At 45.5% G+C, this 19,252-nt stretch overlaps 2 protein-coding genes and 1 pseudogene across 2 annotated transcripts; 1 reads left to right on the forward strand and 2 right to left on the reverse strand.

Moving 5' to 3' along the window:
- Window positions 1-3,063: 3,063 nt before the first annotated feature.
- LOC130205683 (neurofilament medium polypeptide-like) lies at window positions 3,064-8,792 on the reverse strand. Its single transcript, XM_056433180.1, is given in 6 exon segments — window positions 3,064-4,195; window positions 4,254-5,001; window positions 5,132-5,256; window positions 6,075-7,107; window positions 7,109-7,139; window positions 8,753-8,792. Coding segments are annotated over 6 exon segments (2,616 nt in total). The 3' UTR covers window positions 3,064-3,556.
- Window positions 8,793-9,796: 1,004 nt separating this feature from the next.
- Window positions 9,797-12,524, forward strand: LOC130205416 (neurofilament light polypeptide-like; annotated as a pseudogene).
- A 2,912-nt stretch (window positions 12,525-15,436) lies between these two features.
- Window positions 15,437-18,097, reverse strand: nefla (neurofilament light chain a). Its single transcript, XM_056433328.1, has 4 exons — window positions 17,040-18,097; window positions 16,810-16,934; window positions 16,135-16,565; window positions 15,437-16,029 (listed from the first exon to the last, which is right to left on the reverse strand). Exons 1-4 carry the CDS (start codon window positions 18,090-18,092, stop codon window positions 15,701-15,703), a joined length of 1,938 nt encoding a protein of 645 aa, XP_056289303.1. The 5' UTR covers window positions 18,093-18,097; the 3' UTR covers window positions 15,437-15,700.
- Window positions 18,098-19,252: the final 1,155 nt, after the last annotated feature.

Here is a 19,252-nt window from a genome sequence, read left to right on the forward strand (position 1 = left end):
GGCCTCAGAAGGCTTTAGAACCTGTACACAGACGACATCCCGGTCCCAGGACCTCACATCGGATCAGGAAAAACTCCCAAGAAATAGAAAAAAACTTTTCACAGGGAAAAAAAGGGAAGAAACCTTCAGGAGAGCAACAGAGGAGGATACCTCTCCAGGATGGACAGAAGCAATAGATGTCATGTGGAATCATTACAGAGTTACAACACATTCAATGAGTATGACCGAGTGTATGAATAGTTGGCAGTAGACATGGACCACGATCCAGACCTCCATGATCCATCAGGCAGATGGAGGTAGAGAGGAGGAGTGGGCGGAGCATCATCAGGGCCATGGCATCAGACCCAGCCAGGTCCAATGAACCCTTTGAGACGGAAAGTCACAAGGACACCGTAGCGGAAGTAGAATTAGTAATGTGCAATGAAGAGATGTATATTTATCCATAAGTAGAGAGAGAAGGGGAGATAGGTGCTCAGTGTATCCTAAAACGTCCCCCAGCAGCCTAAAAGCCTATAGCAGCATCTCTAGGGGCTGGACCAGGTGAACCTGATTCAGCCCGAACTATAAGACTATCAAAGAGGAAAGTCTTCAGTCTACTCTTACATGAGGTGACTGTGTCTGCCTCCCGGACTGATGATGGAAGCTGGTTCCATAAAAGAGGAGCTTGATAACTGAAGGCTCTGGCTCCCATCCTACCTTGTAAGACTCCAGGAACCACATGTAACCCCGCATTTAGTAAGCGCAACTCTCTAGTGGGGCAACATGGTACTACAAGCTCCTTAAGATATGATGGAGCATCACCAATCAAGGCTTTGTAGGTAAGGAGAAGACTTTTAAATGTGATTGTTGATTTTACAGTGAGCCAGTGCAGAGTACAGGAGTAATGTGATCTCTTTTCTTGGTTTTAGTGAGAACACGAGCTGCAGCATTCTGGATCAACTGGAGGGACTTAAGAGACTTATTAGAGCAGCCTGATAATAAGGAGTTGCAGGAACGAAAGCGTGAACACATTTGTCTGCATCTTTTTGAGACAAGATGTGTCTGATTGTTTAAATGTTACGTAGATGAAAAAATGCAGTCCTTGAGATTTGCATGGTTAAATGTGAAATCCATAATGGTGGATAGATCACCTGGGGAAGGGCCAGAGAAAATGTATCTTGTGTAATTCCTTTGATTAATTGATTTTTTATAATCATTAACCCTCTTGTTATGTTGCGGGTCAAATGAACCCGTTTCAAAGTTTGAAAATCTAGGGAAAGAAATGTGCTTTTTCCATATAAAACGTATTCTGCTAACACACTCTCTCTGTCTCACTGCCCTACCTGTGCGAGAATTACAGATACTATTACGATTTTTTATGAGTATCTTTTATTTCCCCGTGGAAAAACTACACCCATACTTAGCAGGGGGTCGAAACTCCTTGGGAGTCCTACCAACATTACACTCTGCAGATACATACAACTCAGCAGATTACTGTGGGACAATATGACGAACAGAAACAAAAGGATGACAGCCTTGATCACGACAATTAAGATTATAATGGTTCTGATTGTGAACCATCAGGTTCCTCCAAGCGTCAGCTGAGACTGTCTGTCCAAAATATTATAAAGACAGTGTCAGGCCCCAAGTTTACTTTCAATACAAATCCTTATGACTCATTTGGCTTGTAGTCGAGTGAGCGGGTCAATATGACCATAAACAGCACAGGTGTCTCATCTCTATTTATCTACATCATACCATGAACAATGCAAATACAATTTAGGAAAACATAATTATTATGGTAGACTATTCCAATATATATCTAGCTCTTTCCAAACCTAAAAACTTGTTTGAACATGTATTTTTAATAAAGTTATCCGAATTGAACTTTGATCTATGGAGGGGTGAATAACCTCATGTCACTAAAAACTGATTGAAATGTTAGGAATGGTGTTGGTGATGAGGAACAAACTATATTTATAAGGAGATTTTTGGTTTCAGAAAACTGTTGGATGATTAGACATCATTGTTGTACCTGAGAAATTAACATAACAGGAGGTTTAATAGCCATCTCGACGGATTGGTTTCAAGTATATATTGAAGTGAAAGCTATTTAATTGTCATGTGTAATGTTTGATATATGTATACACAAAGCAAAAATATGAAACAATATGAATGACACAAAACAATCTCTTTTTTAAACTTCATTTTGACATTTATTGATCAAATGCTGCTGGGAAATTGTTCATGATGAGTAAAGTTATGGGACGCAAACAGTAGCACCTCATGTATTTCTGTATTTAAATTCAAGTCCACCCTATGCATACAAGAATGAACTAATGAAATATATATCTAGGTTTTTTCAATGTACCTAAAAACTTGTTTGAACCAGTATTTGTATTAGTTATCCTAATTGAACTTTGATCTATGGCAGGGTGAATAACCTCATGCCACTAAAACTGATTTAAATTTTAGTAATGGTGTTTGGTGATGAGGAACAAACTATATTTATAGTTTTTGGTTTCAGAACACTTTTGGATGACGAGACATCATTGTTGTACCTGAGAAATTAACATAACAGGATGTTTAATAGCCATCTCCACAGATGCGTATATTTTGGTGTGTAAGCTATTTGATTGTATTGTGTAATGCTTGATATATATACACAAAGCAAAAATATGAAAGAATATAAATGACAGGAAACAATCTTTTTTTAAACTTTATTATGATATTTATTGAGCAAATGCAAACAGTAGCACCTCATTTATTTCTGTATTTAAATTCAAGTCCACCCTATGCATACGAGAATGCACAAATCTACATATTTAGAGTTGATTTATTTTTCAGTTGCACTCAGGTAAACATAACAGACACGGATAAAAAGCATGTTTAAGGCTAAGAGTTTCTTCAGGATTGTTAAGCTTTAACTGGATGAATATGGTCATGTGTTTATCGTATCGCTGCCCGGCTCGTTCTTCTCTGTTTGTGGTGTATTTGTTGTTAGATTATTTTTGGCTCAGTTGCTATCTTCACATGTCAAGTAAGGCTTCTTCAGTAGAGCAAGTGTCTGCAGTGTAGAGGACCCTCCCGTCTGCTTGTCCCTCTTACACCCCCCCCCTAAATTTAAACTTCAAAAACCTCTCAACTTCATTAATATTCCTCAACAATGCAGTTATTCCATTGACATATTTACTCTTTTTACAGTGCATGTCTACCATACATACAGAAGATAGGAAGGTTCCCCCCTCTCCTGAGCTAGCATGCAGAGACCCCCCTCCCTCCCGTGAGCTCGCTCCGTGAAATGCAGAAAGAAAGAAAAAGAGGATAAAATGTCTCAGTCGCTAGCTCCTCACCTGTCTGCAGCAAAGCCCGTTTTTAAAGCTGTCACTCAACATGCATTTTTTAAAACTTGTACAATTTAAGTTTTGGCTTCTCTCTATGATTTGTTTGTATGTTTGCGAGTGGTTATCTTTATTACATCGCTCTAGCTGTATGGTTTTCTTTTGTAATGTTAGTTCTGGGTTGATTGCTTATCTCGTGTCCTCCACCTCCACGGATCAGCCGCCCCGGAGTCCGCTCATTCGGCCTCCGTCACCTGCTTGACGGACAGGCTGGAGTGCTTCTCCGTCTTCTTGGTGGCGAGCAGCGTCTCCTGCATCACCTCCTCCACCTCCTCCTTCACCGTCTCGGTCACGGTGACGGATTTGGTGACGTGCTTGGATCCATCTCCTTCGGTGGTGATCGTCTCCACGGTTTTGGTGATCACCACTTTCTGGTTGGCGTCTTCCTTGGAGGGACTTTCGTCCACGCCGTTAGAGATCACGCCACCTTCTTCTTTGCCCTCATCCTTCTTCTCTTTCTCTTCTGGGCTGCTCTTGTCGACATCGCCATTCATGGAAACATCTTTCTTTCCTTCGCTCTTCTCATTTATTGAGTCGCTCTTTTTCTCTGGTTTCTCTTCAGCAGCTTTTGGGGCCTCAGACTTGGCGACTTTTGTGGATTCAACTATTGGAGATTCGGGTTTAGGGGAATCTGACTTGGGAGACTCGGTTTGAGGGGAGCTGGGTTTTGGGGATCCAGCCTTTTCTGAACCTTCTTTTGGGGACTCAGACTTCGGAGATGCAGGCTTGGGAGACTCAGACTTAAGGGAATCAGGTTTAGGTGATTCAGATTTAGGGGATTCAGGCTTTGGGGATTCGGACTTGGGGGATCCAAGCTTTAGGATTCAGACTTGGGGATCCAAGCTTTGGGGATTCAGGCTTGGGGATTCAGACTTGGGATCCAATCTTTGGGGATTCAGACTTGGGAGATCCAAGCTTGGGGGATTCAGACTTGGGGGATCCAAGCTTTGGGGATTCAGACTTGGGGGATCCAAGCTTTGGGGATTCAGACTTGGGAGATCCAAGCTTTGGGGATTCAGACTTGGGAGATTCAGACTTGGTGGAATCTGGTTTTGATGCCTCGGCTTCTTCCTTCTTGGCCTCTGGCTTTGCCGCTTCTGTTTTTGGAGCTTCTGTCGTGGCTACAGCTTCTTCTGCTTTCTCATCTTCTAACTTCTCGTCTTTTTCACTTTTTTGGTCTTTGCCCGCATCCTCTTTTTTATCTTCCTCATCACCAACTTTTCCATCCTTCTCTTCCTCTTTAGCAGGTTCACTAGAGCTAACTTTGGCTTCAGTTGCAGCTATAACTTCCTCCTTGCCCTCACCCTCTCCCTCTTCCTCCTCACCCTCTGCTTCGTCTCCATCTCCTTTCTCTTTAACCTCCTCTTCTCCCTCCTCTTCCTCACCCTCATCTCTTGCCCCTCCGAGTGTGGCAGACAGCCCATGCGCTATTTCTGCCAGGTCCTCGTCAATGTCTAAGTTCTCATCTTCAACTTTTATTTCTTCTATGATCTCTTCCACAAACTTGTGGTACACCTTCATCCTCGGAGAGTCTGATTTGACTTTAGAGATTTTGGAAGGTGGGACCACCTGACCATAAGGGAAAGTGCTGAAGTGGGTCTCCTCTCCCTCTAGGAGTTTCCTGAGGACAGCAAATGTATATATATAATATTCAGTAATCCCTTTGATATACAGAAAAGAAAACCATTATTTTAAATGAATGCAAATATCATTTCTGAAAAATGTTCATTGCATGTCAGTATATTGGCTACCTGTATGCAGCGATCTCAATGTCCAAGGCCATCTTGACATTGAGCAGGTCCTGGTACTCACGCAGGTGACGAGCCATCTCCCATTTGGTGCTCTTGAGCTCATTATCCATCTGGTGAATCGTCTCCTGAGAAAACAGAGCAGTACACAATACAAGGTTGATTAAGTACAACAAGATGACACACAGAGAAAAGGTTCATTCATGCATCTTTGAAGATAACCTTCTTGGATTACCATTGTGGCAAAAGCGTTGCAAAGAATGTTTTATGAATTGACCTTTAAGTTAAACTTGAACCTGTGTCGATGCCTCCGTCTCTTATATTCCGTGCACATTTGTATAAACTCTGCACCAAACCCTGTAGAGTTAATACAATCTGAGGCCTCTCTCTCAAGGACAGCCTCCACTCTTTGTCAATGCACCCCCACACCCGCCCTAAAAAGTGATGTAAGGATACAGCATCGACCCATGCCTCTGACTCAGCAACACAGTGAGGAGGGAGGAGGGAGGAGAGAGGAGGGAGGAGGGAGCGGAGTTTCTGCTACTGCAGCGTCTCCCTTTAACCCTTTCCTGCCACTTGGTGAGTGATTTGTAGAGGAAGTCAGCTGTCGTGACTTGCAAGCGCAATAACGCTCATAGCGGTCATTACGCAGCAGAAAATGTTTCAACACTGGATCTAAACTATGATTTAGAAAATAAAGAAAATAAATGAAGTTAGTTTGCTATTGTTATGTCCGTCGGATTAAAAACTGCGTCACACTAAAATATAAAAACAATGAAATATGCAGTGCATTAACAATCTATAGGCTAATCGCCACCAACTCAAACCCCGATTAATAGTTCAAAACATGAAAGTGAACATAAAATAAGTCTCATATCAACATTGTCCAAGTGTATTCAGACGGTGTGTTTCTGTCTTTGCGCACGGCTCGGTGGCTGCTTCCTACCTGCAGGCTGGACAGGTCGCTGTTGTGGCGGTCCTCGATGTCGTTCAGCTGCCTCTCCAGCGAGTCTCTGGTCCCGCGGATGGACTCCAGCTCCACCGTCTTGGACTGCAGCTGGCGGCGGTAGTTGGATATCTCATCACGGGCGGACTTGATGGCGTCCTTGTTCTGCTCCGCAGCGTCGGTGAGCTTCGAGAAGCGGCACGTGAACCAGTTCTCCGCCTGCTGCAGGTTCTGGTTGGAGTGGCACTCGAGCTCGCAGCGGATCTCTCGCAGAGCCTCGGTGATGTCCGTCTTCTGGTGGTCTCTCCTCTCCACGGTCACATGAGACTCCTGGATCTGGGCGAAGAGGTCGTTCACCTCTTCCTCGTGGTTGTTGCGGATGAAGGCGATCTCTTCCTGCAGCGACTGAACTTTCTTATCCAACTCAGACTTCACCAACTCGGAGTCGCTCGTGTCCTTCTTCAGGAGGCGGATGATGGCCTCGGTCTCCTCCCGGATGCGAGCCTCCTCGTCGAAGCGGTCCCTGAGCCGCTGAATGTCCTCCTCGATGTGGTCGGTGTCGAGCTGGATCTGCGTCTTGTCGTGGTGGATCTGCTCCAGCACGGAGCGCAGCTCCTGCAGCTCCTGGTCGTAGTGGTCGCCCAGCTGGGAGCGCGACACCTGCTTCTGCCGCAGTGCCTGGATCTCGTCCTCGATCTGCTTGTTCTGCTGCTCCAGGTAGTGCACCTTGTCGATGTAAACAACAAACCGGTCGTTGAGCCCCTGAAGTTGCTCTTTCTCGTTAGATCGCTTGTAGTCTCCGTTCAGGATGGAGGTCTGACCATAATCACCGCCGTCGGCGGAGCTGTGCACCGTGGAGCTGTAAACCCGGGATACCGGCATGTTCGCGCTCCTCTTGTAGGACGAGGTCATGGTGGAGCCGGGGCTTGCCCGGGACCAGGACTGGGAGCGAAAGCCGCTGGAGGGGGCGCCGCCTGAGCGGCTGTAGCCGTAGCCGGTCGTCCGAGTATCCATAATTCTCCTGAAGGGGCTCCGTGTCCACTGGGTAACTTATCCGGTCAGACTCTGATGTGCGCCGGAATGAAGGGAGGGACGCTGCAAAGGGTGAAGGCGTGGGGCGAGTGTGTGTGTGTGTGTGTGTTGTTATATGAGTGTGTGATTGCGTGTGTGTGTGCAGGTGACGGGCTCTCACAGCGAATGAGACCTCATCTATCCGCTGCGCCTTATATACCGGAGACACTGTCGGCAACAAGACAAGTCCAAGCACTTTTAGTTCGTCTATTGATCACAGGGAGGGGAGTGCGCATCCCGCCCATGCAGTCTGAACCACGTGGGCTGCAGCCGCTACCTGGGTGTCCGATTGAGATAGATCGATGTTTTAAAGACAGCTCGATGAAATAAAAAAAATATTTTTCTACAGTTTTAAATCTGTCCTCTCTCTCTTCAAAATGAGGTTACTGGTCGGAACAATTTCTGGCTGAGTTGGTCTCGTCGCTTCAGCACCACGGACAGCGTCAGTGGTTTCCTCAGCTAAAACACTTTCTCTGATTAGATGACGTCAACATTTTTCTGACATATTTTTGTGAAGTGAATTGGAAATGCATGAATTTCTATCTCCCACATGATGACTGCTTTTTTTTTTAAACGTGCCTTGTCACTTGAACTTCACAGGAAGTTGCACCCAATGATCCTGTGATTGTGGTGACAGGAGTTAGCATAAGATTTTATGAATAGTACAACTATTAATATAGATATTCCTGATTTGTGAAAACTTAATGTTGAATGTTTTTCTGTTTGATATAACTCAGAGCCATTCAAAAAATCATGAATTGAACCGTTAATGTCAAGAAACTCATTTGGATTTAGTTGTTTATTTGTTGTATTATTTGAGATGCATCTCAGTAAAACACAAAAGAGCCAATGTTTATCAAACCTTTTAATAAAATCCTTTGCATATATCAGGACTTTATTTGATCTGCAAAGCATTTTCTATTATCTTGTATGGGGAAACACATATGTTGTTTTACATTTCTGCAGAGCTGAATAGTGTTTGTACATTTCACCTTACCTTACAGGACACATGCACACACTTTTCCTCCAGCGATCTCTGGGAGCCTCACGATCAGAAGTGCAACGCTACGTGGGCATTGTGGCTTTTCATTATTAGCTGAGACATTCCCCTCTGAACTGCAGCGTCAGTGGGGATGCCCAACTGGTGGCTTTGCCTCACCGACAGGCTATTGATCTCCCATCAATCGTGATGCCTCCCTCTAATCTCGGGTCACTCCGGTCAAAGCGTGAATGACAATTGTTGGAAGGATGCAGCAAAAACAGCTGCATTCGTGCTATTTGAGGACACATGACTTCATGACTTATTTAATCTTGTCAAAATGATTTGAGAGCTAATGCATCATGCATGGCCCATTTTAGATTGCTCCCGAGACAGAAAAGAGAGAGAGAGAGAGAGAGACAGACAGACAGACGGTCCTATGACTTTCTCCTCCTGATATGTATTGTAAATGCTTTACTCCACCATCTCTTGGCACGCTGACGTTACAGTGTCCTTGACCACTGCCCCATCACTTTCTCTGTGCAGGCCCTCCTGCTGGTTGCAGGATTTTAAATGCATATATTTAACTGTCGGGCCTTTCCCTCAGTAATTTGAGGTGTTTCTTAACGCCCTACGAGGGGCGGCGGCGGTGACTCTGCATGCGGCATGGTGCAAACAGCCCTGCTGGTAGCTCTAACAAACTGATGCAGCGGTATTTCTCTTGCACTTAACAAAAGCAGCGGTCACATTTTTTTGTGCTGACCAAAGCATTTTATTTTTTATGAAAAAAAGCCATATATTTAAAACTTCTTACCAAACTAGTTCAGCAGAACATTAATTCATTTTAAATCTGAAGAAATATCTTTCAGCAATATCCATAAGCCAAAAAGTAAATCTTGCCCGTCTTTTCAGCACGGTCGGACACACCTAAACTCACAGAGTTTGTGTTGTTAGTTTACAAAAATGTGCTTATTTGGTATTATTATAGATATATAAATATTATTGACATTATGGAAAAATTACTACAAATTAACCAACCTCCCAGCAGACAGACAAGCTTACTGACAGACCAAGACGTTTTAAAAAATATATTCTACATGATGTTGTCACTGTCTTTTGACGTAAAGGCTGTAGTTCTGCTCTCCACCAGAAGGAGAGATGCTGTGTCACGGTTGTTAAATCAGGACAGCCCCCCCCCCTCTCCTGCAGCGAGAGAGCACAACAAGTACATTAACCATGTGTTTTGGTCTAGAAAATGTAACTCTTAACAAAATGTGGTCCAGTTCTTTTACAGTACAAGTCCACATAAGCACACAGATTTATTTTTTTGAAACTTAGCTTTGATAAAAGTCACTTTAATGGAGAAAAAAAACCATAAACATGGATCCATGTGACATGTATTTTTGCGACCTTACTTCCAGTCTTTTCTTTTGTCCCTAACTCGCTGCCCTCCGAGACGCTCGTCCCCACGGAGGCTCTCCGCCTCGTTTCCTGCGGTGCAGTGTGAGCCGAGGCTGCGTGGTCAGTGTTTGGGGAAAGCGCTTGCGTCAGAGATCACTGTGCTGCTATAAAAGCAAAGGCTGCTGCAGCAGCAAGCAGTCGAGGCTTAAGCCTGAGCCCGTTGTACGCCTCCACACACACACACACACACACACACACCCACACACACACACACACACACACACACACACACACACCCACACACACACACAAATAGGAGAGGAAGAGCAGCCCGTCCTCCTACCACTCAGCCATGAGTAGCATCGGGTATGACCCCTTCTCCTCCGCCTCGCCATACAGACGCTGGTATGCCGAGGCCCCCCCTCGTGCCGCAGTGACCCGAGGGCGGACCCACTCCGTCTACTCCACCCATGCTTCCCCGCTGTCCTCCTCCCGTCTGCAGTACTCCTCTCCCGGCCGGGGGCTGCTCTCCTCCTCCTCCTCTTCCTCACAAGCCGCGTCCCTGGAGCTGGAGCTCAGCCAGGCTGCGAAGATCAGCTCTGAGTTCCGCACCGTGCGGACCCAAGAGCGCGGCCAGCTGCAGGAGCTCAACGACCGCTTCGCTGGCTTCATCGACCGCGTGCGTGAGCTGGAGCAGCAGAACCGCGCGTTGGAGGCCGAGCTGCTGCTGCTGAGGCAGAGGTACGCCGAGCCGTCCCGCCTCAGGGCGCTGTATGAGCAGGAGGCCCGGTCCCTGAGAGCTGCCGTGGACGAGGCCAGGGCAGAACAACAAGCCGTCCTGGGTCAGAGAGAGCGGCTGGAGCAAACCCTGAGCGCCTTGCAGGGTCGATATGAGGAGGAGGAGCTGGCTCGCCAACGGGCCGAAGGTCGGCTGACGGACACACGCCGAGGCCGACCGGGCGGCTTTAGCGAAGGCCGAGCTGGAGAAGAGCGTCGAAACGGTGCTGCAAGAGCTGGCCTTCCTCAAGAGGGTCCATGGCAGCGAGCTGGTCGAGCTTCAGGCCCGGGTCCAGATGGGTGTCCAGCTGGCGGTCGAGTCCCGGGCCGCAGCTCCCGACCTCTCTGGGGCTCTCAAGGACATCCGGTCCCAGTACGAAAAGCTGGCGGCGAGAAACATGCAGGCGGCGGAGGAGTGGTTCAGGGGCAAGGTGGGCTCCATGAGCCAAACGGTGGCCCAGCACAGTGACACCGTGAGGAGCTCCAAGGCGGCGGGAGAGTACCGACGGCAGCTCCAGGCCCGCCTCCTGGAGATCGATGCTTGCAGAGGCCTCAATGAATCGCAGGAGAAACAGCTGCATGAGACGGAGGACAAGCAGAACGCCGAGATAGATGCCATGCATGTCAGTCGTGTATTCTATTGCGATGCCTTACTTATTATCCAGAACTTTTGATTTGAGGTGTTATTACTTATTTGTTGTCCTGACTTGTCATTGTCTTCTATTTAGGACGCCATTGCAGAGCTGGAGAGTGAGCTGAGGGGCAGCGAACACGAAGTGGCCCGCTACCTGAAGGAATACCAGGACCTCCTGAAGGTCAAGATGGCTCTGGACATCGAGATTGCTGCTTACAGGTGAGATGCAGAGAGGCCGGGGTAAAAGTATATGTTCAACTGATGTTTAAGAGTTTAGGGATAGAACAAGTTTTAAAAAGCTGGCAACCTTTTATGTTGGTCAACATATTCTGTGATAAAGCAAATCTGAGATTTATGAGGGTGAAAGTTAACTTTCCACACGCTGAGTGATAACAAATGGCCTCACTGAGTTCCCCGGCCTGCAGGACTCATCACCGTTCTGTTCACAAACCTCTACAGGCAGCTGCTAGAAGGGGAGGAGTCTCGTTTCAGTGGAGGAGTGCCTGGGAGGGTGTCCTCGCTGTACAGCCACAGTTTCTCAGCGCCCTCCATCGCCCGGCCCTTCCACTCCAGCCTGAGCTCTGGCTCCTCCTACATGATGACATCACACCTCCCCAGCTCCAGCTTCAGCACCATCGAGGGCCTCATCTCTGCCATCCACACCCAGCAAGCAGAGGCCAGCCCACCTGGGGAAGAGGAGGAGGCCGCGGAGGAGGTAAAGGAGGAAGAGGAGAAGGAGAAGGAAGAAGAGGGAGGAGAAGAGACAAAGGAGGAAGAGGAGAAGGAGGATGAAGAGGAAAAAGAAAAGGATGGTGATAAAGAGCAAGAGGATGAAGAAGAGGCAACGGTAGACGAAGGGGCTAAGGGAGGAGATGAGGAGACTGAAGAGGGTTAGTACACTGGTTATGTTTATGTTTTGTAATGACTCAATTAAACTTTAAAGTTCTTAAAATACGGATGACATCAAATGAATCTATTCATATCTATTGGTGCAGGTGGTGAGGAAGAGCAAAAGGAAGAGGTGACAGAGGCTGCCGAAGATGACGGAGAGAAAGGAGACCAAGGAGAAGGAAAGGAGACCGAGATTGAAGAGGAAGCCCAAGAGGAGGTAAAGAAGGAAGGAGGCGACGACAAAGATGAGGATGCAAAAGAAAAGGAAGAGGCAACAACAAGTGAAGAGAAAGAAGATAAAGCGGCTGCCAAGAAAGACGACACAGATCCCATGAAAACAGATGTCAAAGCTGAAGCCCGAGCCGAGAAAGAGGAAGGAAAAGCAGCCGAGCCGGAAGCTGCAGGAGAAACGAGCACAAAGGGTCAAAAGTGAGCCAGCAGCTTCAGAAAACTCCTGACCGTCAGCTCGATGACCAGTAGCGCCGTTCTACGCCTCTCAAATCTGCTTGTTATCATGGTTGTCAATAAAACAGTCCAATCAGCATTTACAACAACACATCAAGGTCAGCTGCTTGCCAACACGAGGAGGAGTCCATGGTGTGGTTGCACACGGCCTGATGAGGTCATACGGGTAACTGTCGAGTGCAACAGGGAGTGTGGGAGATTCTGGTGGCTTAATAAACACCTCTTAACTCTACGTGTGTCATTGATTGTGTGTTGATGTCCCGACTTCACTTGTAACATCCCCAGCATCTGTGAACTCAGGTGTGTGTGATCACCTCGCCGCCAGCGGGTTGGTGGAGCAATGGGAGCAATGAGAACCAGTTGCTGTTTGAGATGTCATTTTACAAATGGAAGCACAGCAAAATAACACTGTATCACTTTGGAACTGAAGAAATCGTGGGGATTGTCAGGGGAATTCTGCAACTATACAAGCGTCTCCGACTCCTCCGGGCGGTTACTGCGGTCATGTGGGCTGCCGCTTGAAACGTAATGCACCTCTATTCATGGTGTTACGGTACAAGGCTTGTATGACCCAAAAGCACGGATAGAGACACTTTTTCCAGCAATAATTTCTCCACTTTCATATGACAAGTCAAAAACAACATTATAGTAAAAAACAACACTATTTTGGACATTATATGAAATAATATTGTCGTCAAAATAAAAGATAGTCACCTTAAAATAAATAATGATATTCAGAATTTTCCAATTTGAACTTATTAAAAAGCAGATCCTTAAAAGTGTATATGAAAATGACTGCTTTCTTGTTAGTAATGAAGTCTGCTATGCCGATGATCATTTTGAGCATGATTTACTCTACGGATATTGAGATTATCAGGGCAAAGAAATAATTATATTCATAACCTTCCAATATTTGATTTTTTTAAAGCAGATCATTAAAGTGAATATAAAAATGACACTTTGATCTTGTATTCGATGACGTCTGCTATGCCCATGATTATTGTCAGCATATTTAACTGTACAGATATTGAGATAATAAAAGGCAAAGTCAGCTAAAAAGAAATAATGATATTCATATTTCTCCAATATTAAATTTTTATTAGGCAGATCCTTAAAAGTGAATAAGAAAATGACAAGAAAGCAGTGTCATTTCCATATAAACTTTTAAGGATCTACTTTTAAAAAGATCAAATATTGGGAAATTATGAATAACATTATTTCATTTTAGCTGACTTTAACTTAGATTTTCTGAAAAATTGCAAAGTAATATCTCATCAAAATGATCATGGGCAGTGCAGAGGTCATCACTCACAAGAAAACAGTGTCATTTTCATCTAAACTTTTAATAAACTACTTTAAAAAATGTCAATATTGGAAAATGATGAATTACATTACTTATTTTAAGAAATGACAAATGAAAAACTGTACAGTAAATCATTCTGAAAATAATCACGGTTATAGCAGAGTAAATCAATAACAGGATAATAATATTTTCATATACACCTATAAGGATCTCCTTTAAAATAAATCTGATATTGGAAAATTATGAATATCATCATTTCATCATCATCAATTATGAATATCATCATTTCTTTTTAGCTGAATTTGCATTTGATTATCTCAATATCCGTAAAGTGAATCATGCTGAGAATAATCATGGGAATAAGAGAGGTCATCACTAACAAGAAAGCAGTCATTTTTATATCCACTTTTAATGATTTGCTTAAAAAAAAAGTAACTATTGGAGAATTTGGAATAACATTATTTCTTTTAAGATGACTTTAACTTTGATTTTCTCAATTTCCACCAAGTAAAATATGCCTAAAATAATCATGGGGATAGCAGAGGTCATCAAGAACAAGAAAGTCATTTTCATAAACACTTTTAAGCGTCTCCTTTTAAAAGATTTAATTATGAATATCATTATTTCTTTCTAGCTGAATTTGCCTTTGATTTTCTCAATATCTGTAAAGTAAATTATGCTGAAAATGATTATGGGAACAGCAGAGGTCATCACTAATAATAAAGCACTGTCATTGTCATATACACTTGTAATGATCTGCTTCAAGAAATGTTCAAATATTGTACAATTATGAATAATATTATTAATTTTGTACTTGACTTTAACTTTGATCTCCTGAAAAACTGTACAGTAATATCTCATGGCAGTAATCATGGTAACCAATAACAAGTAAGGTAATCAAGCAGTATCATTTTCAGAAACACTTTTAATGATCTGCTTTAAAAAAAGATAACAATATTGGAACATTATGAATAACAATATTTATTTTAAGCTTTGATTATGTCACAGTAAATCATGCTGAATATAATCATGGGCATAGCAGAGGTCATCAATAATAAGAGGCCATTTTCATTTGTATTCACACTTTTAATGATCCTTTAAAAAAATGTCAAATATTGGAGAATTAGGAATAACATTATTTATTTTAAGATGATGTTAACTTTGATTTCAACTATAATATTATTTCATATAATTTCCTATATAATATTTTTGACTAAAATGTTGTTTTTGACTTGTTACACGAAAGTGGAGAAATTATTGCTGGAAAATATATCTATCGGCTTCTGGGCCGTACAAGCCCTCACACCATGACAACATGAACAGAGGTGCATTACACTGGCCCACAGTGGATTGAGCTGTGCATCCATGGGTAAGATTACATCACCTTGTGCGTCTTTTTCTTTTCTTTTTTGCTAAAATGTAAACATATATAGGGGCTACAAATAACAGCATACATATCAAGACTCTACAACGTTAAACTTAACGCTTATCGCCACTAAAACATTATTGGAGCTAAAATTCCAGGATTAAGGAAGACCAAGATGAATATTTCATTTGTATTTAGATATATATTATACATATCATTTAAAAATGTTTTTATATTACTAAGTGTCTGAATGTCACTTTAATATGTCAGCAGGGTTTGTTTGGGTGTGTGCTTTGCTGTTGAATTAGTTTCTCGTGTGTTTCTAATGGAATGAGTTACTGGGGAACGAGGAATTAGTGACACGTGCTCCCATTGCTCCACCAACCCGCTGGCGGCGAGGTGATCACACACAGCTGAGTCTACAGAGGATGTTACAAGTGAAGTCGGGACATCAACACACAATCAATGACACACGTAGAGTTAAGAGGTGTTTATTAAGCCACCAGAATCTCCCACACTCCCTGTTGCACTCGACAGTTACCCGTATGACCTCATCAGGCCGTGTGCAACCACACCTTCATGGACTCCTCGTGTTGGCAAGCAGCTGACCTTGATGTGTTGTTGTAAATGCTGATTGGACTGTTTTATTGACAACCATGATAACAAGCAGATTTGATAGGCGTAGAACGGCGCTACTGGTCATCGAGCTGACGGTTAGGAGTTTTCTGAAGCTGCTGGCTCACTTTTGACCCTTTGTGCTCGTTTCTCCTGCAGCTTCCGGCTCGGCTGCTTTTCCTTCCTCTTTCTCGGCTCGGGCTTCAGCGTGGACATCTGTTTTTATGGGATCTGTGTCGTCTTTCTTGGCAGCCGCTTTATTTTCTTTCTCTTCACTTGTTGTTGCCTCTTCCTTTTCTTTTGCATCCTCATCTTTGTCGTCGCCTCCTCCCGTCTTTACCTCCTCTTGGGCTTCCTCTTCAATCTCGGTCTCCTTTCCTTCTCCTTGGTCTCCTTTCTCTCCGTCATCTTCGGCAGCCTCTGTCACCTCTTCCTTTTGCTCTTCCTCACCACCTGCACCAATAGATAAGAATTGATTCATTTGATGTCATCCAGATTTTAAGAATTTTAAAGTTTAATTGAGTCATTACAAAACATAAACATAACCAGTGTACTAACCCTCTTCAGTCTCCTCATCTCCTCCCTTAGCCGCTTCGTCTACCGTTGCCTCTTCTTCATCCTCTTGCTCTTTATCTCCATCCTTTTCTTTTTCCTCTTCATCCTCCTTCTCCTCTTCCTCCTTTGTCTCTTCTCCTCCCTCTTCTTCCTTCTCCTTCTCCTCTTCCTCCTTTACCTCCTCCGCGGCCTCCTCCTCTTCCCCAGGTGGGCTGGCCTCTGCTTGCTGGGTGTGGATGGCAGAGATGAGGCCCTCGATGGTGCTGAAGCTGGAGCTGGGGAGGTGTGATGTCATCATGTAGGAGGAGCCAGAGCTCAGGCTGGAGTGGAAGGGCCGGACGATGGAGGGCGCTGAGAAACTGTGGCTGTACAGCGAGGACACCCTCCCAGGCACTCCTCCACTGAAACGAGACTCCTCCCCTTCTAGCAGCTGCCTGTCGAGGTTTGTGAACAGAACGGTGATGAGTCCTGCAGGCCGGGGAACTCAGTGAGGCCATTTGTTATCACTCAGCGTGTGGAAAGTTAACTTTCACCCTCATAAATCTCGGATTTGCTTTATCACAGAATATGTTGACCAACATAAAAGGTTGCCAGCTTTTTAAAACTTGTTCTATCCTACACTAAACTCTTAAACATCAGTTGAACATATACTTTTACCCCGGCCTCTCTGCATCTCACCTGTAAGCAGCAATCTCGATGTCCAGAGCCATCTTGACCTTCAGGAGGTCCTGGTATTCCTTCAGGTAGCGGGCCACTTCGTGTTCGCTGCCCCTCAGCTCACTCTCCAGCTCTGCAATGGCGTCCTAAATAGAAGACAATGACAAGTCAGGACAACAAATAAGTAATAACACCTCAAATCAAAAGTTCTGGATAATAAGTAAGGCATCGCAATAGAATACACGACTGACATGCATGGCATCTATCTCGGCGTTCTGCTTGTCCTCCGTCTCATGCAGCTGTTTCTCCTGGGATTCATTGAGGCCTCTGCAAGCATCGATCTCCAGGAGGCGGGCCTGGAGCTGCCGTCGGTACTCTCCCGCTTCGCCCTTGGAGCTCCTCACGGCGTCACTGTGCTGGGCCACCGTTTGGCTCATGGAGCCCACCTTGCCCCTGAACCACTCCTCCGCCGCCTGCATGTTTCTCGCCGCCAGCTTTTCGTACTGGGACCGGATGTCCTTGAGAGCCCCAGAGAGGTCGGGAGCTGCGGCCCGGGACTCGACCGCCAGCTGGACACCCATCTGGACCCGGGCCTGAAGCTCGACCAGCTCGCTGCCATGGACCCTCTTGAGGAAGGCCAGCTCTTGCAGCACCGTTTCGACGCTCTTCTCCAGCTCGGCCTTCGCTAAAGCCGCCCGGTCGGCCTCGCGGCGTGTGTCCGTCAGCCGACCTTCGGCCCGTTGGCGAGCCAGCTCTTCCTCCTCATATCGACCCTGCAAGGCGCTCAGGGTTTGCTCCAGCCGCTCTCTCTGACCCAGGACGGCTTGTTGTTCTGCCCTGGCCTCGTCCACGGCAGCTCTCAAGGACCGGGCCTCCTGCTCGTACAGCGCCCTGAGGCGGGACGGCTCGGCGTACCTCTGCCTCAGCAGCAGCAGCTCGGCCTCCAACGCGCGGTTCTGCTGCTCCAGCTCACGCACGCGGTCGATGAAGCCAGCGAAGCGGTCGTTGAGCTCCTGCAGCTGGCCGCGCTCTTGGGTGCGCACGGTGCGGAACTCAGAGCTGATCTTCGCAGCCTGGCTGAGCTCCAGCTCCAGGGACGCGGCTTGTGAGGAAGAGGAGGAGGAGGAGAGCAGCCCCCGGCCGGGAGAGGAGTACTGCAGACGGGAGGAGGACAGCGGGGAAGCATGGGTGGAGTAGACGGAGTGGGTCCGCCCTCGGGTCACCGCGGCACGAGGGGGGGCCTCGGCATACCAGCGTCTGTATGGCGAGGCGGAGGAGAAGGGGTCATACCCGATGCTACTCATGGCTGAGTGGTAGGAGGACGGGCTGCTCTTCCTCTCCTATTTGTGTGTGTGTGGGTGGTGTGTGTGTGTGTGTGTGTGTGTGTGTGTGTGGAGGCGTACAACGGGCTCAGGCTTATGCCTCGACTGCTTGCTGCTGCAGCAGCCTTTGCTTTTATAGCAGCACAGTGATCTCTGACGCAAGCGCTTTCCCCAAACACTGACCACGCAGCCTCGGCTCACACTGCACCGCAGGAAACGAGGCGGAGAGCCTCCGTGGGGACGAACGTCTCGGAGGGCAGCGAGTTAGGGACAAAAGAAAAGACTGGAAGTAAGGTCGCAAAAATACATGTCACATGGATCCGTGTTTATGTTTTTTTTTCTCCATTAAAGTGACTTTTATCAAAGCTAAGTTTAAAAAAAAAACCTCTGTGTGCTTATGTGGACTTGTACTGCAAAAGAACTGGACCACATTTTGTTAAGAGTTACATTTTCTAGAACAAAACACATGGTTAATGTACTTGTTGTGCTCTCTCGCTGCAGGGGAGGGTGGGGGCTGTCCTGATTTAACAACCGTGACACAGCATCTCTCCTTCTGGTGGAGAGCAGAACTACAGCCTTTACCTCAAAACACCTGCAATGATAAATATGTAGAATATTTGTTTTCAAACGTCTTGGTCTGTCACTAAGCTTGGCTGTTATTTAGTAGCACATATGTTGGGTCAGTTTTTTTTTCTACAATGATAATAATATTTAACAAATATATTCTCGGTTTCTGACTGTAAAACACATTTTGGCAAACTAACAACACAAACTATCCGAGTCCACCAAATAAGACCCTGAATGTAATGAGGACATGTGAAGTTATGTAAAGTAAATAATGAAATTGGTAAACAATGTTGTCCCTATGATTTGACATGGGAGAAGGCATCAATCACAACATAATTCATATGTTACTTTAAGAGCAATGTTTTAAATCAGTGAAAAAAAAGTCTTCTCTGCATTTTGTCAGGTTGTTCTTTCAATTCCATAAAATCAATAGATATATTTGTCAGGTCAATCACACCCAGCTGCTGACATTTTCTTTCTTCTGGCATTTTTTGTTCTATTGTGTGAGTGCGTACGAGTATGTGTGTGAGTGCGTGTAGGTGTGTGTCTGTGTGTGTGTCTGTGTGTGTGCGTGT

This window comes from Pseudoliparis swirei, chromosome 15, assembly GCF_029220125.1.
Source record: "Pseudoliparis swirei isolate HS2019 ecotype Mariana Trench chromosome 15, NWPU_hadal_v1, whole genome shotgun sequence".
Taxonomy (NCBI): Eukaryota; Metazoa; Chordata; class Actinopteri; order Perciformes; family Liparidae; genus Pseudoliparis; species Pseudoliparis swirei.